The sequence below is a fragment of the Marmota flaviventris genome, chromosome 3 (assembly GCF_047511675.1).
Source record: "Marmota flaviventris isolate mMarFla1 chromosome 3, mMarFla1.hap1, whole genome shotgun sequence".
In the NCBI taxonomy this organism is placed as follows: domain Eukaryota; kingdom Metazoa; phylum Chordata; class Mammalia; order Rodentia; family Sciuridae; genus Marmota; species Marmota flaviventris.
In genome coordinates, this window is record NC_092500.1 from 156666403 (window position 1) to 156688001 (window position 21599).

Consider the following 21599-nt stretch of genomic DNA (forward strand, 5'->3'; position numbering starts at 1 on the left):
TGCTTTGTTTAATCTTTACAACTTTACAAAGCAGATATAGAAAAGATGATGATATGAAGTCACATTTCCAGTAAGGGCAGATGAAGGACTTGAACCTGGGTCTGCTTAATGTCAAAGTCTGTATTCTTATGGAATTTTCCCTGCTCTTTATAAGGTGTGTCTTTTATTACCATTTTGCTTCTTACTGAATTTGCCAGAATTTCCAGGATAATATTATGTAGTAATAGGTATAATATTTTATTCCTTTCTTTATTGGGAATTGTTCATAATAGCATTATGTGAAGTAAGATAGTAAGCATGTTTATGTCACATCGTGACAGTTTTTAATCAGAGTATGTTTTGTAATCCTACCAAGTGATTTTTTTAATACCTGTTAAATTAATATGTTTCTTCTGAATCTACTCATTGATGTAATATACAGGGAGATTCTTTTCTTACAAAATTGCCAAAGAAAAAGAATCTGTTATAAAAAATGATATATGTGAAAGAGTCAGAACTCCAAAAGTGAGAAATAAGACAAATAATTTTTTTTTTATTGGTTGTTCAAAACATTACAAAGCTCTTGACATATCATATTTCATACATTTGATTCAGGTGGGTTTTGAACTCCCAATTTTACCCCAAATACAGATTGCAGAATCACGTCGGTTACACATCTACATTTTTACATAATGCCCTATTAGTAACTGTTGTATTCTGCTACCTTTCCTATCCTCTACTATCTCCCCTCCCCTCCCCTCCCATCTTCTCTCTCTACCCCATCTACTGTAATTCATTTCTCTCCTTATTTATTTTCCCATTCCCCTCACAACCTCTTATATGTAATTTTGTATAACAATGAGGATCTCCCTCCATTACCATGCAATTTCCCTTTTCTCTCCCTTTCCCTCCCACCTCATGTATCTGTTTAATGTTAATCTTTTCTTCCTGCTCTTCCTCCCTGCTTTGTTCTTAGTTGCTCTCATTATATCAAAGAAGACATTTGGTATTTGTTTTTTAGGGATTGGCTAGCTTCACTAAGCATAATCTGCTCTAGTGCCATCCATTTCCCTGCAAATTCCATGATTTTGTCATTTTTTAGTGCTGTATAATACTCCATTGTGTATAAATGCCACATTTTTTTTTATCCATTCATCTATTGAAGGGCATCTGGGTTGGTTCCACAGTCTAGCAATTGTGAATTGTGCTGCTATGAACATCGATGTAGCAGTATCCCTGTAGTACGCTCTTTTAAGGTCTTCAGGGAATAGTCCGAGAAGGGCAATAGCTGGGTCAAATGGTGGTTCCATTCCCAGCTTTCCCAGGAATCTCCATACTGCTTTCCAAATTGGCCGCACCAGTTTGCAGTCCCACCAGCAATGTACAAGAGTACCTTTTTCCCCACATCCTCTCCAGCACTTGTTGTTGTTTGACTTCATAATGGCTGCCAATCTTACTGGAGTGAGATGGTATCTTAGGGTGGTTTTGATTTGCATTTCTCTGACTGCTAGAGATGGTGAGCATTTTTTCATGTACTTGTTGATTGATTGTATGTCCTCCTCTGAGAAGTGTCTGTTCAGGTCCTTGGCCCATTTGTTGATTGGGTTATTTGTTTTCTTATTGTTTAATTTTTTGAGTTCTTTGTATACTCTGGATATTAGGGCTCTATCTGAAGTGTGAGGGGTAAAAATTTGTTCCCATGATGTAGGCTCCCTATTTACCTCTCTTATTGTTTCTCTTGCTGAGAAAAAACTTTTCAGTTTAAGTAGGTCCCATTTGTTGATTCTTGTTATTAACTTTTGTGCTATGGGTGTCCTATTAAGGAATTTGGAGCCTGACCCCACAATATGTAGATCGGAGCCAACTTTTTCTTCTATCAGACGTAGAGTCTCTGATTTGATATCTAGCTCCTTGATCCACTTTGAGTTAACTTTTGTGCATGGCGAGAGGAGGGGATTCAGTTTCATTTTGTTGCATATGGATTTCCAGTTTTCCCAACACCATTTGTTGAAGATGCTATCCTTCCTCCATTGCATGCTTTTAGCTCCTTTATCAAATATAAGATAGCTGTAGCTTTGTGGATTAGTCTCTGTGTCCTCTATTCTGTACCATTGGTCCACCCGCCTGTTTTGGTACCAGTACCATGCTGTTTTTGTTACTATTGCTCTGTAATATAGTTTTAAATCCGGTATCGCTATACCACCTGATTCACACTTCCTGCTTAGAATTGCTTTTGCTATTCTTGGTCTTTTATTTTTCCATATGAATTTCATGATTGCTTTATCTATTTCTACAAGAAATGCCATTGGGATTTTGATTGGCATTGCATTAAACCTATAGAGAACTTTTGGTAATATCGCCATTTTGATGATGTTAGTTCTGCCTATCCATGAACAGGGTATATTTTTCCATCTTCTAATATCTTCTTCTACTTCTCTTTTTAGGGTTTTGTAGTTTTCATTGTATAAGTCCTTCACCTCTTTTGTTAGGTTGATTCCCAAGTATTTTATTTTTTTTGAGGATATTGTGAATGGAGTGTTTTTCCTCATTTCCGTTTCAGAAGTTGACAAATAATTTTTCAATCCATTCTTTTATTCCTATTCAAAGTAATTTTAGGTGATGACTGTTCTGAGTTCTCCACCCTCTACTAGTTGTATTTTCTCTTTGATTTTAATAAACCAACAGTGGAGAACTCCCTTTCAACTTATTCCCACTTTTCTTTCCTTAGCTTTAGACTTGGCATGAATGATACTTGAATAATGCAACAAGGGTCCCATTTTCCTTAAGAGTTACTAGTGATTATTCCTTGCCCATTTACCATAATTTTACCTGACTTAAAGATTCTCATGCTGTTAGAAAAGTGTTTTTAGTCATGCTCCTCATTTTTCCTTCCCCCTATTTCAGATATAATATGAATAGGGCATTAGTATGAAATAATAAATGTGATGATTTGTCTCTTTTTTCCAAAGAGAAAGTTATAGCAACCAAATTTGTCAAAAGTAGAAATAATTTCTCTTCACAGTCAGCAGCAATTACTCCTGATATCCAAATCCCTTTTGAACTTAACCTGATGTAGAAGGTAATTGTGAATCCACTTCTGGTGACATATAGCAGTTGAAAACAATCTGCTTTAATTCTCTTGGAATTATGTGTTAAGCACAAGAAACAGAAACATCCCAGCCCTTGTTAATAAGTGGACAAGGACTATAACTAAGACCAATCAGTGTAAAACTCTGTGTGTGTGTGTGTGTGTGTTAGTTAGCTTTTTCCTCATGATAAGCCTACTGCTATCATCCTTGTATTCGGCTACAATATCACAATTGCAAACTTTGAGGGCCAGTGCCCCTTGTAGTTGTTGTTCTTTTTGTGATAGTAGGAGTGTTTTATCAGTGAGCCACGCCCCCAGTCCTTTTTTTAATTTTTTTTTTTGAGTCAGGGTCTTGCTAAGTTGACCAAGCTGGCCTCAAACTTGTGATCCTCCTGCCTCAAGCTTACAGATAGCTGGTGTTATAAATTGTGCACCATGGTACCCAACTCCCCTTTATAGATTTTAGTTTAGTCTTTAATAAGGCACTTTTGCATTCTATATAACCCATGAAAGGAATTGAGATATCACTTTATCCATTTAAATATGATGCGCTTATACTCAGTGCAGTTCAATTTTATTTTAAAAATGTGAACTCTTTAGCATAATGATTGTGGTGTGAATCAAAGTATTAGATAATAGCCCACATGGCTTTGCTTATGTGATACCCCGTAGTCTTGGAGACTGAATCATCCACTTCATATCTACTTCATCATTGTGCATGCCCAGGCCCTGTTTTGGCAGCAGGCCTGTATACTCTACTCGATTTACTGTGTTACCTGTACTCCCTCAAAGTAGAATGAATCACTGGGTCTTAGTTCATTCTGTGATTGGCTTGTGGCATATTGGTTTGGCCAGTTTGTCAAAGGGAGTTGTTTCCTTTTCTCCAGTCATGCACTCACTGGAATGACTCAAAAGTTATGCTGCATGAACTTATATTTCTTTCCTAAAATCTGCTCTTGGTAGGAAGAAACATTGCCCCCACACACACATTTAAATGTGGTTTTAAGTGTGTCTTGTATAATAGTTTTCTAAAGAGCAACTCACCAAACAGGCTTCCTTGTTAAACTTCTCATTTTCCTGCTCATTCAACAATATTATAACCACTGTGTAAGGGTAAACATACATGTGTTCATTTAGCCATGTTCATAATCTGTTGGGTTTACTGCTTCATTTCTTTACCTTCTTGTTCTCATTTGTGCTCAACACTTCCATCAGTATCCCTAAATTGTAGTTCTGCATCTTATACTGTATAATATGTATATAAATATATCTCTATACCTTCTTTTTCATCTAAGTTATTATAGCATAGGGCCAAATTTGCATATTTCATAGCATCAATTCAGGCAACATATCTGTGGAACTCTGTTCCTTCTTTAGGTCAGAAACTATATTTTGAATATGGTGAGTTTCTTCTTTATTTAACTTTTTTGCTTATTTTATTTCTATTTATATCTTTGTACCATTCTTCAGACTTCCCATTTATTGCCTATAAGGCTTCTTCCAGGATGGGCAGCCTCCTCCTTCCTGGCTACCTCAGAATACTCTTATCCTTTGTCTTGCCATCATTCTAATTCACTTAAAGAGAAACATCCTGAGTTCAGTTTGCAACCATGCTCCCTATATCAGCTGTTACTGGGTGATAATGTACTACCAGAGATATGTCTATTTAATATCAAAGGATTCAAATACATCAGAAAGAATCACTATTTCACTTAAACTTAGAGCCTCTGTTTCAAAGTCTGTACTCTGATGATTTTCCTCACAAAAATGAACTTTCCCTAAGCAACAGGAACATAAGTTGCACACATGGTGATAGTAGTGATTATGAGGGAGTAGGGTCACCTCTGGAAGCACTCTTAGAGTTATATTTCAACAAATGCATATACCTTTTTTTCAAATTATGTCAACCACTGATTCATCTTTGAAAAAGCACTTTACATTCTTTATTATATATATTTTTATTGGGCAACTGTGCAGTGGCATTAATTCAGTGTTCTCAAATGACCATTTGGAGCCAAGGTTCTCTACTAGTTAAAGACTGCACTGGCCCCATTACACCCATCCAACATTCAAGAACATTTATATACTTATTATACAGTACAAGAGAAAAACCCTTGAAATTTTTTGTTATCTAGGCACTGAAAAATGGTGTAAAATCTTTTCTTGTCTGAATGAAAGTGGGGTATTGATGTGCCCTAGTATTGTATTACTATCTATATCTCCCCTTATGTCCATTAATATTTGCTTTGTATGTATAGTTGCTCTAGTGTTGGGGATACACACACACACACACACACACACACACACATACACATTTATATATTTTTACAATTGTTATGTCCTTTTGATGAATTGATCCTTTTATTGTTAAACAATAGCCTTGTCTAATGCCCATCTTGACTTGAAGTCTAATTTATCTAAGTATAACCACCCCTCCTGTCTTTTAGTTACTGTTTGCATGGACTATCTTCTATTTTTTTTACTTTCAGTCAAAGCTCAGGTAAGTTACTTTTTGGCAGCATATAGTTGGATCTTTTTTTTTTTTTTTTTTAATTCATTCTTCCACTCCTTGTCCTTGAATTATAGAGTTTAATCCATTTATGTTCAAGGTTATTATTGCTAAATAAGAACTTAGTCCTAGTATTTTTAAGGTGTTTTTTTTTTTTTGAAATCCTTTCTTTATTCTTATCTACCTTTGAAATTTGGTGATTTTCTATAATACTATGCATTGGCTTCTTTCTCTTTCTTATTTGTATATCTGCTATAGTTTTTTACATTGTGATTATCAAGAGGCTTACATAAAGCATCTTATATATTTAATAACTATTTTACACACTATCATTATTGTAATGGAGTTTTTTTAAAAACATTTATTTTTTAGTTATAGGTGAACTCAATACCATTATTTTATTTTTATGTGGTGCTGAGGATCAAACCCAGTGCCTCACACATGCTAGGCAAGCACTCTACCTCTGAGCCACAACCCCAGCCCGGTAATGGAGTATTTTTAATTTGACTGTGAATTTACCTCCACCAGTGAGTTTTATACATATGTTTTTATGTTAGTAATTATTGACTTGTGATTTCTGGTTGAAGAACTTCCTTAAAACTCTTGTAAGGAAAGCCTAGTAATGATGAATTCATTCAAGTTTTGCTTGTCTAGGAAAGACTTTTACTTCATTTCTGTAGGTTAACTTTGCCGATAGTATTTTTGACTGTCAGTTTTGTTCTTCAGTCTAAAAAGTTTCTTCTGAGAAATCTTCTAATAATTTAATAGAGATTCCCTCATATGCCATTTGACACTTTTCTCTGCCTTTAAATTTTATTTATTTATTTATTTATTTAGTACCAGGGAATGAACCCATGGTCACATAAACCACTGAGCCACATCACTAGCTCTTTACTTTTTTTTTAAATTTTGAAACAAGATCTTGCTGAGTTGCTTAGGGCCTTGCTAAGTTGAAGAAACTTGCCATCCTCCTGCCTCAGCCTCCAGAGCTGCTGGGATTACAGGTGTGTGCCACTATGCCTGGCTTAGTGTTGCTTTTCTTAGCTAGCATGTATGCTCATATTATGAGTAGTACAATTAAGGAAGATAGATTCAGGTTTTTTGAAGGGTAGCAGTGCAGTGGTAGAACAGTAGACTAGCATGTGCAAGGCTCCTGAGTTCAATCCCTGGCAAAATAAACAAACAAAACAAACAAGCAGCAATGTATTTTGAAATTAAAATTCAGTGAAAAGTAGAATCAGGGAAATCCTATTTTGGTTTTAGGTCGGAGACTATTTTGAATATGATAAGTTCCTTTCTAATTGCATATACCTCTTTCTTGAGTATTTCATTTCTAGTTCTTTTTGTCCTATTTTTAAGGCTTTGCATTCTCTCTAAGGATTCCTTTGTGGTGGACATACTTTCCCACTTAGGTCTACTTTGAATTGTTCTTAAATATTCTTATATAAGTATTATAGCAATATTAATTCAGAAAAATTGTTCACTTAAAAATACTTTTATACTATAGGTTAAGTATCCTTTATCCAAAATACTTGAGACAAGAAGGATTTCAGATTTCAAATTTTAGGGGATTTTAGAATATTTGCATATGTATAATGAGACATCTTAGGGTGGGATTCAAGTATAAACACAAAATTCATTTATATTTCACATACACCTTATACCTGATGTAATTTAGTACAATATTTTTTAATAATGTTGTATATTTGACTACAACCCATCCCATGAAGTCAGGTGTGAATTTTTTTTTAACTGGATTTTGAATTTTCGGATTTGGAATATTCAACCTGAATTGGTTCTTCACAGAGGGTTTGAGACATAAAATTTCAATTTGATAAAATTTGGCTATGACAGTTTTAGGCTATATAAAACTATGTGTGAAATTATTATAAATTCAAAATATGAAATCAGGCCATATTAATATTTTTAACATACATTATTAAATACTTAAATAAGTCAGCATATAAAGATGAAATAGTATTTATTGTTCTGTGCTTCAAGAGTAAGTAAACTTGTAGTATCATGTAACCTGGCCCCACATTTTGGTGAAATTTTACGTTTTGCCATTTGGTGGCACTGGTGGTTAATTTTCAGCACATTGTAAAACTGACACATGAAATAGAAACAGTTTTACAGTGATAATTAAAATCCTTTTGTAGATATAAATAATGTGGAAATGTCTTAAATTTATGAACCTGTGGTAAAACTGGTAGGAAATGAAAAAGCATCTAAAGCATTTTTAAAAACTTGATAAAGGCCTGGGGTTGTGGCTCAGCCATAGAGCGCTCACCTAGCACATGCAAGGCCCTGGGTTCGATCCTCAACACCACATAAAAATAAATAAATAAAGATATTGTGTCCAACTACAACTAAAAAATAAATATTAAAAAAGAAAAAAACTGATGTAAGTCCTAGGAGGCTGAGGCAGGAGGATCATGAGTTCAAGAACAGCCTCAGGAACTTAACGAGACCCTGTCTCAAAATTAAAAGGGTTCAGAAGTGAGTCAGTGTTTAAGTGCACCTGGTTGAATCCCCAGTAAAACCTGATTTGTGAAACATTCAGGTCAATATTTTATTCCTTTTACAAGTTGTTATATTTAAAAATGAGTTTTGAAACACTGCTTACAGGGAAATGCATATAGATTTAGCTGTGTGGTTGGTTTTATAAAAAAAAAATAGTTCTTTTTTCAGTTATGTTTTTATCTTGTGTGAAACTGTTTTGTTTTGCTAGTTTAGTTAATATAATGTTCAAATTTTTTCATGCTTGATCAACCTTCTAAATGAATGTTTAATATTTTTTTCTTTGACAATTAACAGTGTGTCTTCTGTCTCAAGATTTGGTTGATACTGAACAGCCTTCAGGTTGTGGTTATAAATGAAATATCCATGCTATTTACACAGAAGGCCCAAGTTCTAATAAGTTGGTGATGTGGATGACCTTGGCTTAGGATGAGGTCACCATGTCTTGAACTACCTTTAAATTTTCAAGAGCTGACCAAGTTTTGTTACTAAGTAATTTTAGTAGTAGAATGACCTGTTTATTGCTGCTTTCTGGTTTAGAGTTCATGTCTGAATTTCTGTGCCCCTTAGTTCAGGTTCTTAGTTCAGCTGAGTTGACCCAGATAAATTTGATGAATAGAGGATAAGCATTTGTTGAAAGCTGCTGGAAGTCAACCAAAATTATAAAGTACCAATAAATTGGTCTTACACATTGGACCAGATACCTTGGATCACAGACTGTATACTAGTTGTTAGCATATATATGGAAACCAGATAGCTTTTAATAAAAAAAATGTAAAATTTTAATGGTAATATGTGATCATTTTCTTCATTTAAAAAAAAATGGGGGCGGGTATTGAACTCAGGGGTTCTCTACAATTGAGCCACATCCTCAGCTCTATTTTTATTTTATTTAGAGACAGGGTCTCACTGAGATGCTTAGCACCTCACTTTAGCTGAGGCTGGCTTTGAATATGAGATCTTCCTGCCTCAAGGTGTGTTTCTGTGGGTACAATGATAGTGTGAAGAAAATTAAATAGAAACCACAACTTGTACCAAATCTGATTATCTTTGGTTTGTATTTATACCATTTTTAATAATAGTAATAATAAAAAGAAAAAGAAGAAGTAGATTTTTGTCTTTGCCATGTTGGGTTTCTCTTAAGATTGAGATTAATGCGGAACTACCTCTACTCAGTATATTTTATAGCTCACTTAAGAATATAAGGTCTAGATAAAGGATTTTTAATCCCCTTATGTGATTTATGCTAGTCTTTAAATTAGAATAAAATCTGCTAAGTATTCCCTAGAGGTTTTTAAAATTCTTTTTAGGCTATAAGCCGACAATTTCAGAGAGTTCTGCTAATGCCTTATTTAAGTTGTATAAGAATTATGTGAGTCTATAAGAACAAAAATTTTTTTTTGCAGTTTTGTAGATCAAATCCACGGTCTTTATCATGCCAAACAAACATTCTACCACTGAGCCACATCTCTAGCCTAAAAGAAAAATTTTAAGGAATATGTATAACTGAAGTATAATTAGTTGGAGTAGTAGATGTATGGGTGATTTCTTTTTCTTAAGCATTTCTTAATGTTTCTTTTATAGATGGTTTGCCCAGTAATTTTAGAATGACGTTTAAAATAACCTATATTAGGGACATAGCCACATCAATGTTTATAGCAGCACAGTACATAATAGCTAAACTGTGGAACTAACCTAGATGCCCCTCAGTTGATGAATGGATTAAAAAAATGTGGCATAAATACACAATGGAATATTACTCAGAAATAAAAGAGAATAAAATCATGGCATTTGGAGGTAAATGGATGGCGTTGGAGAAAATAGTGCTAAGTGAAGTTAGCTGATCCCAAAAAAACAAAAGCCGAATGTTTTCTCTGATATAAGGTGACTGACCCATAATGGGGTAGGGAAGGGGAGCGTGGGAGGAATAGATGAACTCTAGATAGGGCAGAGGGGTGGGAGGGGAAGGGAGGGGGCAGGGGGTTAGCAATGATGGTGGAATGTGATGAACATCATTATCCAAAGTACATGTATGAAGACATGAATTGGTGTGAACATACTTTATATACAGAGATATGAAAAATTGTGCTCTATATGTGTAATAAGAATTGTAATACATTCCACTGTCATATTTTTTAAAAAATAAAATCAATAAAAAAATAAAATAACCTATATGAATGTGAATGAAAATTGTAGGTTGATTAGAGAAGTTGGTGCTATTCCTACTTTAGTGAATTTGTCTACATCTGTATTATTTTTCCTGTTTAAACATTCATTTAATTAAATTACTTTTTTGATAATTTTAAATGTTATTTTTCTTTCAGTTTATAATGTGAAGTATTTGGCTTTTGGGTTTCTGTGTCCTAAAATGTCTTTATGCAATGCCTACATTTTAAATTCTGATCATTCACAGATGGGAGAGTTTTTGTTTTATTCTGCGTTCTAAAGATCAGAAATTTGCTTTCTGCAAGTTAATTCATTTCATCAGAGACTAAAACCAGACTTTTGCTGTTTAAGTCAAATACCTAATTTAATACAAACTAAATAAGTAATTACTACCATTTATCAGATCCACCACTGTGTGCTTTACAAAAATTGTTTTATTTAATCCTTACAACCAGGAGACAGTGGGTATAGCATTCTCATTTTAGAGAGCAAAAAATTTGAGGCTTAAAGAAGACACGAAATAATGAAAAATTGCATGACTGTTAAATGAGAATTGGGGAACTTGAGTATAGAAGTATACTACTTCAACTGCTTGTTGGTCTTCTTTTTTTAATTTATATATGACAGTGGAATGTATTATAATCCTTTATTACACATATAGAGCACAATTTTTCATGTCTCTAGTTGTATACAAAGTATATTCACACCAATTCCTGTCTTCATACATGTACTTTGGATAATAATGATCATCACATTTTACCATCATTTATAATTCATGCCCCTTACCTTCCCCTTCCACCCCTCTGCCCTACCTAGAGTTCGTCTATTCTTTCCATGCTCCCTCCCTATCCCACTATGAATCAGCCTCAATATCAAAGAAAATGTTCGGCATTTGGTTATTTGGGATTGGCCAACTTCACTTAACATTATCTTCTCTAACTCCATCCATTTACCTGCAAATGCCATGACTTTATTCTCTTAATGCTGAGTAATATTCCATTGTGTATATTGCCACATTTTTTTATCCATTCATCTATTGAAGGGGATCTAGGTTGGTTCCATAGTTCAGCTATTGTGAATTGTGCTGCTATAAACATTGATGTGGCTGTGTCCCTGTAGTATGCTGGGTCAAATGGTGGTTCCACTCCCAATTTTCCAAGAAATCTCCATACTGCTTTCCATATTGGCTGCACCAATTTGCAGTCCCATCAGCAGTATATGAGTGTACCTTTTTCCCCACATCCTCGCTAACACTAATAGCTGCCATTCTGACTGGAGTGAGATGAAATCTTAGAATGGTTTTGGTTTGCATTTCTCTAATTGCTAGCTGTGATGAACATTTTTTCATATATTTGTTGATTGATTGTATATCATTTTCTGAGAACTTGATAGCCTTCTTGAAAGAATGTCTGTTCAAACATTGGCAACTCTGTGAAGGCTACTCTTATTAACCCTGCTCTTGGCTTTAACATGCTTAGTTCTTTGTTTTCTTTTACCTCAGATATTTGATACACATCTCCTTACTTTTATTTCTCTGGTTAATGTATATATTCCTCTTTCTCTTCTGATTTATAATCCTGTGAGAGAAAACACTGTATCTTATTCATTTTGTATATTGGTTCTCTAGAATTATCTTTGGCACTACAAGTACTTAACACATCTTTTAATGTACTGGTAAATTAATTTTATGAAATATTGTGAATTTTTCTCCTAAAAATCCACATCAAATTCATGTATTGATATAGCAGAAATAATTTCTTTAAGAGAATTGATATAATGCAGCAAAGCAGATAGTACATGCCTGTAATCCCAGAGGCTCAGGAAGCTGAGGCAGGAAGATCTAGAGTTCAAAGCCAGCCTCAGCAAAAGCAAGGCACTAAGCAACTCAGGAGACCATGTCTCTAAATAAAAAATACAAAACAGGGCTGGGGATGTGGCTCAATGTTCGAGTGCCCCTGAGTTCACCCCCCGCCCCGGTGCCCCAGCCCACTCCCCAAAAATCCAAATCCTTAAGAGAATTGATATAATGCAATTTAGGTTCTAAAATGATGCTAATGTTCAGAACAACAGTATTGTGTTAGTTTTGCATCACTGTGATCAAAATACCATACCAGAAAAACTTGGAGCAAGGAAAACTCACATTTCTTGAGGGTTAATTCATGGTTAGCCAAGTTTATTGCTCTAAGCCTAGGTGAGACTTCATGGAGGAAGAGTGTGGTGTAGAGAAACTTCTCCAGGCATGGCAACCAGGAAGCAGAGAGAGGAAGAAGCAGGGGAATGGGTCAGATTGCAGTAAACATGTACCCCTCCAAGGGCATGCCCCCAATGAGCCATATCCTCCAGCTACATTACACCTGCCTATAAAGTTGCACCCTGTAAGTCCATTCAAACTCGTATGAATTAATCAGATTTCAGCTCTTACAATCCAGTCATGTCACCTCTGAACATTTCTGCATTAATACAGGAACTTTTGAGGGGCACCTCATATCCAAACTATAACAAATATATTATTGAAGCCTTCTTAATTAATGATTCTATTGTAAGTATCTGCCCAGTTTTTCTTAGAAATGAGTTTTAATTTTAGAAGTAACTTTTAGTGTATTCTAAAAATGCTGCTAGCATTGAGAACAACTTTGGAGGTTTTTTTCCCTTCAGAATTTTTGAAACCTTTCCGTGTATATCCACCTATAAAACTTCATAAATAAAGTTTCAAAATATTTTAATATAATTTTTAAGATGAGAATACTTGGTTGTGTAAGCTCTAGATATTTAAAAGTTTTTATTTTCACATCTTAAAAAGCAGTATACCTTTTCAATAATGTTGAGCTGTGAGATTAAAGCAACATTTCTATTTCTGTTTTTAAACAAAATAGATTTTGAATATAAAAAGAAAATCTAGAAGCCTAAATAATGGAATGATATTACTACTTTATTCTTAGAAGATGTTCAATAAATATTGTGTTTGAAATGTATACTTTTCAGAAAGTCTTATTTACTAATTTGAGGAAGAATAGAAATAGAGAACAGACTTCCTGCCATGTTACTATTAGCATACCTGCAAATGTCATTTCGTCTTACTTAATGTTCAGAATCTTACTTCATATTGTTCAAAGTTTCAATGGTAAGATAAAAACAAACATATATATGAATATAACAATATTTTCAGTGAAGCAGAGCTTACCATATGCAACTGTCACTCCTTCCATTCTTATTTATGTTGACATTTTTTGTAATAAGCGGTCTTATGTTGGGTCATTCGTGTTTAATCTTTAAGGAGCTTTTACCAAAACTTGCAGAAGTTGCAGAAGCATTTCTTTTTGAGGTATACAATTAATAAATAAACTAGTTTTCTTCCCACCAAATGTTGTAATGAATTAAAATTAAAGTGAAGGACTAAAAGTAAGTATTATAGCAGCCTACTTTTTAAGAACATTTTGTGAAACATTGATAATTCAGTGGAAGCAAGTTAGGATGCATGACTATGTTCACGTATGAGGCTAGAAGTTTCTCTCTCTTCTCACTGTTTATCCCTAGTACCTGTCATTTGCCTTGCTTAATAAACAATGTAGTAAAGAGAAAGCTACTTGTATATAGAGAGTGAATAAACATTGATCTTGTAGTTTTTAAATTTTTTGTGCAAATATAAAATTCCTCATGTATTTTATTAAATTCTTTTTTTATAGTTGGTGGCTAAAGGAATAAAGAGTTCTGATGTTTCTCCACCTTTGGGACAGCATGAAACAGGTGGCTCTCCCTCAAAGCATCAGATGAAATCAGTTATTTCTGTGACTTCAGCTTTGAAAGAAGTGGGTATGGTAAGTTTCCTAAAATTTGATACTCCTTAGAGTCCAAAGATTATTTAAAAGGAAATTAAATCTAACAAAATCACAGTAATTTCACAATGTTCCCCCTTTTTTTCTAGAGAAAAGATTACTTAGGATTTTTTTGGTTTACTATGAATATTAGAACCTTTCTGCTCATAGACTTTTATATCTAAGACTACATGGTAATTAAGCAATACAGTCAGCCCTCTGTTTCCAAGGGTTTCACATCTACAGACTCATCCAACCACCAATCAAAAATACTTTTTAAAAAATGAGTGTTATGTTGTTGCTGACATGTACTGTGTGGTTAGGTCTGTGATGATTATATTTACATTGAACATGTTCAAACTTACTCTTGTCTATATATATATATAGACACACACACACACACACACACACACACACACACACACATATATATATATATAGGCAACTATTAAGCATTTACATTCTATTGGGTATAATAAGTAATCTAGAGGTGATTTAAAGTAAATCATAGCATTCACTCTGTATTAGGAATTAAAGTAATCTAGAGATGATTTAAAGTATATGGAAGATGTGTGTAGGTTATGTGCAAATACTCCACCATTTTGTATAAGGTGCTTGACATCTATGGGTTTTGGTATCTGTATGGATAGGAAGGTCTTAGAACCCATCCCTCACATATACTGAGGATAATTCTCTTTTTACCTACTTTGAATATTGAACAAATAAAATGTATATAGGAATGTACTGAAAACAGTGCAACAAATATTTTTATATCCCAGCCCCTCGTGATTAACAAATGTTCACAAGTCCAACACATGTTTATATTTATTTAAAATGTTGTTATATAACAAATGATAGAGGATTCAGTGTAATTATACTTAATTCATCAATTATTCCTGTTGCCTTCTACTTCTGAATCTACATGCTATACAGATAGTGAAGCAAAGATATATGGACAAGTAAAAATTTGAACTTAGACATATGTATTGATCTAACATAAGAAGGTTCTGTTCTGGGCTTAAGAGAAACAGGCTTATAATGTAGAGTTTCTGTCTAGATTTCAACATTTTGATGGAAGGAAAAAAATTACTGAATCATATAACACGTTAACCTCATTTGCTTCTTTCCTAGTAATTAATGTCAATGTCTTATTTTTTGAGTTTCAAAAGTTTTTGCAGACTTCCAAGGTTTTTGATTAGTACACTAATTTTTTTACAGCCTTTGTGCTTGTATTGAAAATAAGACTGAGTAGAAAAATCTGTTTCTTGACCACTCTCCAGACCTTCATATAAGAAACTATTGTTCTTCAAGTAGGTTTTGTCTCTTCTTCTTTCTGTTAACAATTTGCATGTGCTACATTGTTCACTTCAACTTTAGCTATCACTGTGTGGTTTCCTTCCTGGTACCCAGTCTCATATCTCAAGTAGCTGTTTAGCTCTCTCTGATTGTAATGACTGCTAATTCCTGACTACTTTACTGGGTAAAATGTTCCTTATCTCATTTACATGTTACTTTAAAACTGACCACTGCATTGTTTTATATTTTTTTCGAATATTACAAAGTGTGAGGTGATCCATGTAACTAAAATGATTATTCTTAAGATAATAAATTGATTAACATTGCTTGTTTAAAACTTTGAAAATTGTTCTTAGTGAAAGATATCTTCCAGATATCTTTGCTTTCATAACTTAATTACTATGAGTTCTCCTTTTCTTATATTTTTAAATTCTAGGGGCTGGGGCTCTAGTGCAGTTTTAGAGCACTTGCCTAGGATGCTTGAGGCACTGAGTTTGATCCTCAGCACCACGTAAATATAAACAAGTAAAATAAAGGTATAAAAAATAAAATTTTTAAAAAAAATTCTAGGTGATCTAGAATGATTTCATTATGTTAATCATAAGTCAATATTTATATTATTAATAATACAAAGGACTCAGAACTCATTCTTATTACCCTCTTAGGGAAGAAAGCCAGTTCTCACTTGTGTTTAATGCTGTGTTTTAACCAAAGTGTGTGTGCGTGTGTGTGTAACAAAAAGACGATTTTAAAATAAGTCTATCTTCAATTATTTTGTCTATCAGATTTTTCTCTACCTTTAATTTCTAAAATATGTGAATTAATTTTTTTGTATTTCTACCATTGACTTTAATGACCAAAAATGACTTGCCAAAGATGAAGAAAATATAAATATGTGAGAAGTAAACTGAAGATATTACAAATAATTGAGAATTGGCCTTTCTATTCTATAGTAAGCCTATTAGTTGATAATATTTAAATGTTTACCTTTGCTGATAATGAAGGATGCTGTATTAACATTTTTCAGGAAAAAAGAAGTTAAAAGGAGCAATTTGATGAAAACCAAAAATAATATTTTTTAAGGCAGACTTTTAGGATAACATTATTTTTTATTCTATATCTGTCTGTGTTTAAAGGACATAAATTTAACTGATACCCAGGAAACTTCAGAAGAAATGCAAAAGAACAACAATGCTATTTCAGTAAGTGCTGTTTTCAGAGTTTCTCTGTCAATCATTTTACTTAATAATATACACGTTAAAATTTTACTTAAGGGGCCGAGGCTGTGTCAGTGTTAGAGCACCTGCCTAGTGTATTTGAGGCACTGGGTTTGATCCTCAGCACTACATAAAAATAAATAAATAAAAATAAAGGTATTGTGTCCATCTTAAAAAAATGCTTAAAAATGAATTTTAAAAGATTTTACTTAATAATATTTGCATAAAAACATAATTGTTTCAGAGTAAACGAGAAATACTACGTAGGTTGAATGAAAATCTTAAAGCTCAAGAAGAAGATGAAAAAGGAAAGCAGCATCAGTCTGATATTTGTGAGATCATTGTTCATGAAGATACCAAAGAGTGTGAAAAAGAAAAACCAGTTTCATCTGATCGCAAGAAGTGGGAGGTGGGAGGTCAACTTGTGATTCCCCTGGATGAATTAACACTGGATACATCTTTCTCTGCAACTGAAAGTATGTATGAACAAATTAATGACCTATTTTGGTTTATCATTCACATAAATATAAATTTTTGTAGAATGGCTATCTGAAGGAACCAGCACTTAGAGGGATTGAGAGAGGCTGGAAGCATTCTGGTTTGTTCTCCTCTTAGAGAAGTATCTCCCTCTCTTAGTGCAATGTGAAGAATGTAAAAAACAATCCAGTGTTAAGAATAATAAGGATTTTTATACAAAAGTATATAGTGTGAAAGAGAACTAATGATGTTACTTTAGCCCTTTACACCATGTTAGATTAATCTATTACTGGGAAAAATTAATAGTACTCTAGAGTAGTGAACTTTGGTAAAATCTCAGGAAGGTCCCTTGAGAACTTATCAGAGATATTGAAAAGGTCTGATTTAATGATTCATTTATCCAGCAATAATTCCTGAGTACCCACTCTTTTTTTACATTGTCCTGGGCACCAGAGATACACCAATGCACAAAACAGAAACATAGGTGCACTTGTGGTTTTTATATTCTAAAAGGGCATGGACAAGCCTAATTTTAAGGGAAAAAAATTAATGGGCAATTTTTGCCAAAGTCTTTCTCACATTGGAGAAAACCCCAAAGACTTGATAGCATTTTTTTTTTTTCTTTATTCAACAGTTCCTCTTTTTTTTAATAGAAGATGGACACAATACCTTTATTTTGTTTATTTTTTATATGGTACTGGGGATCTTACCCAGTGCCTCACACATGTTAGGCAAGTGCTCTACTACTGAGCTACAACCCCAGCCCTATTCAGCAGTTCTTTATACCTATACATGCCACACACTCTTAAGCAGTAGGGATACGATAATGGTTAAGACATAGTTCCTGTTCTTAAGGTGGCTGGTGTTTAGTGGGAAGGATGGAAAGTAAGAGGCAACTGGAGCTGATAAATAAGTAATACATCAGGAATAATCATAGGTTACTGTAAGAATAACTGCAAGGACATATGTCAGTCTTGGGAGACTAAGAAAGTGATTACCAGAAAATGTTATATGTTGAGGAAAGAAGTAATTAGCTAAACAAAACCCATACAGAGGGTTTTGGGCAGGGAATAGTTAGGACAGGAGTAAAAATATAGGAAAAGCTCAGGGAAATAGATGTAATTCAACATGGATTTCTAATGTTCAAAATTCACGACAAAGAATGAAGCAAGAAGACTTGGAAGAGATAACCAGAGCTAGATAATGAGGGGGGGTCCTACATGTTGACTCCATAATATTTGTAAAATTTATAAGTTTTCAGCCATTATTTCCTCAAATATTTTTCCTACACCTCTTCCCTTTCTTTCCTTTGTAGACTCCAGTTTCTCTTGTTGACTCAAACTCCTACTGCAGAGGGGAGACTTATTTAAACAAGAATCAGCAAATATCTTCTCTAAATTACCGGATAATAAATATTTTAGGGTTTACAGGCATTATGGTATCTGTTAAACTTCTTAACTTTGACCATGCACACCACCCCTTGACTATTCTGGGACCTAGAGTATAATCTATTAATTTAGTTTCCAAAGTCTTCTGAGATGCCAGAAAGGATCAGATTCATGCGTGTGCATATTGGACTGTGAGTTGAAGTAATAAAGAATTGCTTTATGGGGTCACTTTCTTGAATTTTGTTGTCTTCACTATCTCCTAGTATTTTCTAGTTTCCTGGAACTCCTTTCTTTCCTCATCTGGTCAGAAAGCTGGGACTTTAATTACTTGGCGCTGTTTGAATACTTGGAGCCAAGTGGCCAGAAATTAGAGAGAAAAATGGGATTTGGCCCTGTCTTCTTGATACCATATCTCCTCTGGACAAAAAGGAAGCTTCTTCTCTCCCAGTTTTGACTCCTGTGGGTTCCCATTATCAACTGCTCTTCTCCCACTACCACAGGATTGTATAGGATTTAGGAAAAGAAATAAAGAAATTTTGAAAAATGTTGGGGAAAATTGTATTCTATCTGAGCTTTAGGATATCCCTTTCCCTTTGTTCAAGCTAGAACAAGAGAGCTGCTCCTGTACTTCCTGTGTTTGCAGTCTGGTGCCTACTTCTGGGGTTGTGGTGTGTTGAATCTTAACTGGGAAACACTGAGTATTTCACCACTGGTTTAGGGTACTTTGAATTTTTGTCTTCCCCACTGCAGCTGCTTTTGCCTTTCAGAGTTCTCAGTTGCTTTATGCATCTTGTCCTAGTTTTTATAGCTATATTTAATGCGAGCTATGGGTTGATGTGTGCCTTTTCCATCTTAGTAGAAATCAGAACTCTATCTTTTAAGAGATTTAAATTTTCAAAATCTTTTTGTGTTTCCCATTTAATTATCATTTCTGGTTCTCATGATTTTTTTGTTTCAGTTTGTATTTCTATATTATTTCCTTCTGCCTGAAAGACTTTTTTTTTTTTTTCAAATCTTATAAAACAAAGAGATTTTTAAAACTTTTGTACATTGAGAAAGTATTTCACCTTAATTTTTTCTACATTCTTTATTGGTGCATTATAATTGTACATAATGATGGAACTTGTTGTTTAGTATTTGTACATACACACAATATAAAAATATAATTTGACTAATATATTTCCCCCAGCACACTTTCTTCTCCCCTTCCTCCTATTTGCCTTTCCTACTAATCTCCCTTTGATTTTTGTGAAATTTCAGCCTTCCCCCCCCCCATCTTTCTTTTCCTTTTTCCTCTCTAGCTTTCACATTTGAAAGAAAACATATAACCTTTGGCTTATTTTGCTTAACATAGTGGTCTCTAGTACCATCCATTTTCCTACAAATGACACGATTTCATTTTTCTTTATAGCTAAATAAAACTCTCTTGTGTGGGTAAACCACTTTTTTCTTATGTATAGTTAGGCTATTGTGAATTGTGCTGCTGTAAACATGGGTGTTCATACATGGATCCCTATAGTATGATGACTTTAATTTTTTAGGATAAATACAGAAGAGTGATATGTCTGGGTCATATGGTGGTTCCATGCCTAGTCTTTTGAGGAACCTCCATACTGATTTTCATAGTGGATGTTCTCATTTATAATCCCACCAAAGCGTAAAAATGGTCCTTTTTATCCACATCTTCTTCAGCATTGTTATTGTTTGTATTTTTTGTCCAGTTTTTAAAATGTGTTCTTTATAGATATACATGAGAGTAGAGTATATTTTAACATATTATACATACATAGAATAAGTATAACTTGTTCCAGTTAGGATCCTGTTATTGTGGTTGTGTATGATGTGAAGTTACATTGATTGCATATTCATATTTAAGGATAAAAAAGATATGTCCAATTCATTCTGTTGTCTTTTCTATTCCACCCCTCCCTTCCCTTGATTCCCCTTTGGCTAATCCAGTGAACTTCTAATTTCCCCTCCCTTGTTGTGGGTTAGCATCCACATATCAGAGACAATGTTCTGCCTTTGGTGTTTTGAGATTGGCTTATTTTACTTAGCATGATATTCTCCAATTCCATCCATTTACCAGCAAATGCCATAATTTAATTCTTCTTTATGGATGAGTAATATTCCATTGTGTATATATATATACCACATTTGCTTAATCCAGTTTATCTGCTGTAGGCAACTAGGTTGTCTTCTTAGCTTGACTCTTGTGAATTGAGCTACTATAAACTTGAAGTGGCCATGTCACTATAGTGTGCTGATTTTAAGTCCTTTGGGTATAAAAAAAGGAGTAGGATAACTGGGTCAAATAGTGGTTCCATTCCAAGATTTTTGAGGAATCTCCATACTTCTTTCCAGAATGGTTGTACCAATTTGCAGTCCTACTAGCAATGTATAAGTGAACCTTTTTTCCCACATTCTTACCAACATTTATCATTACTTGTATTCTTGATAATTGCCATTCTAACTGGGTTGAGGTGAAATTCAGTATAATTTTGATTTTTATTTCTCTTAATTGCTAGAGATGTTGCACATTATTTTTATATATTTTTGACAGTTCTTATTGTTTCTTCTGTGAAGTGCCTGTTCAGTTCCTTTGCCCATTTAGTGATTGGTTTGTTTGTTTGGTTGGTTTTGGTGTTAAGTTTTTTGAGTTCTTTTTATATCCTGGAGATTAATGCTCTATCTGAAGTACTTGTGGAAAAGATTTTCTCCCATTCTGTAGGTTCTTTCTTTACATTCTTGATTTTTCCTTAGTAGTAAAGAAGCTTTTTAGTTTAATACTGTTCATTTATTGATTATAGATTTTACTTCTTGTGCTTTAGGAGTCTTATTGAGGATGTCAGTTCCTAAGAGGACATGGTAGAGAGTTGGGCCCACCTTTTATTCAAGTAGGCACAGTCTTTGGTCTTAGGTCCTTAGTCCACTTTGAGTTGAGTTTTGTGTAAGGTGAGATAGAGGTTCAATTTTATTCTACTATATAAGGATTTCCAGTTTTCCCAGCTCCATTTGTTGAAGAGGCTATCTTTTCTCCAAAATAAGTTTATGGCATCTTTGACTAGTATGAGATTACTTTATTTATCTGGGTATGATTCTGTGTCTTCTTTTTTTTTTCCATTGGTCTTCATGTCTGTCTGAGTG

The 21599-nt window shown here is 33.9% G+C and overlaps 1 protein-coding gene across 8 annotated transcripts in view; it reads left to right on the forward strand.

Moving 5' to 3' along the window:
* Window positions 1-21599, forward strand: part of Nek1 (NIMA related kinase 1) — a 167925-nt gene that overhangs the window by 92146 nt on the left and 54180 nt on the right. For 7 of the 8 annotated variants that reach the window (XM_071610527.1, XM_071610530.1, XM_071610532.1 and 4 more), the window contains 3 exons: window positions 13946-14077; window positions 16507-16572; window positions 16832-17063. In XM_071610527.1, coding sequence (XP_071466628.1) covers window positions 13946-14077; window positions 16507-16572; window positions 16832-17063 — 430 coding nt within the window. The remainder of the gene's footprint in view (window positions 1-13945; window positions 14078-16506; window positions 16573-16831; window positions 17064-21599) is intronic. The other variant, XM_071610529.1, reaches the window with a different exon arrangement.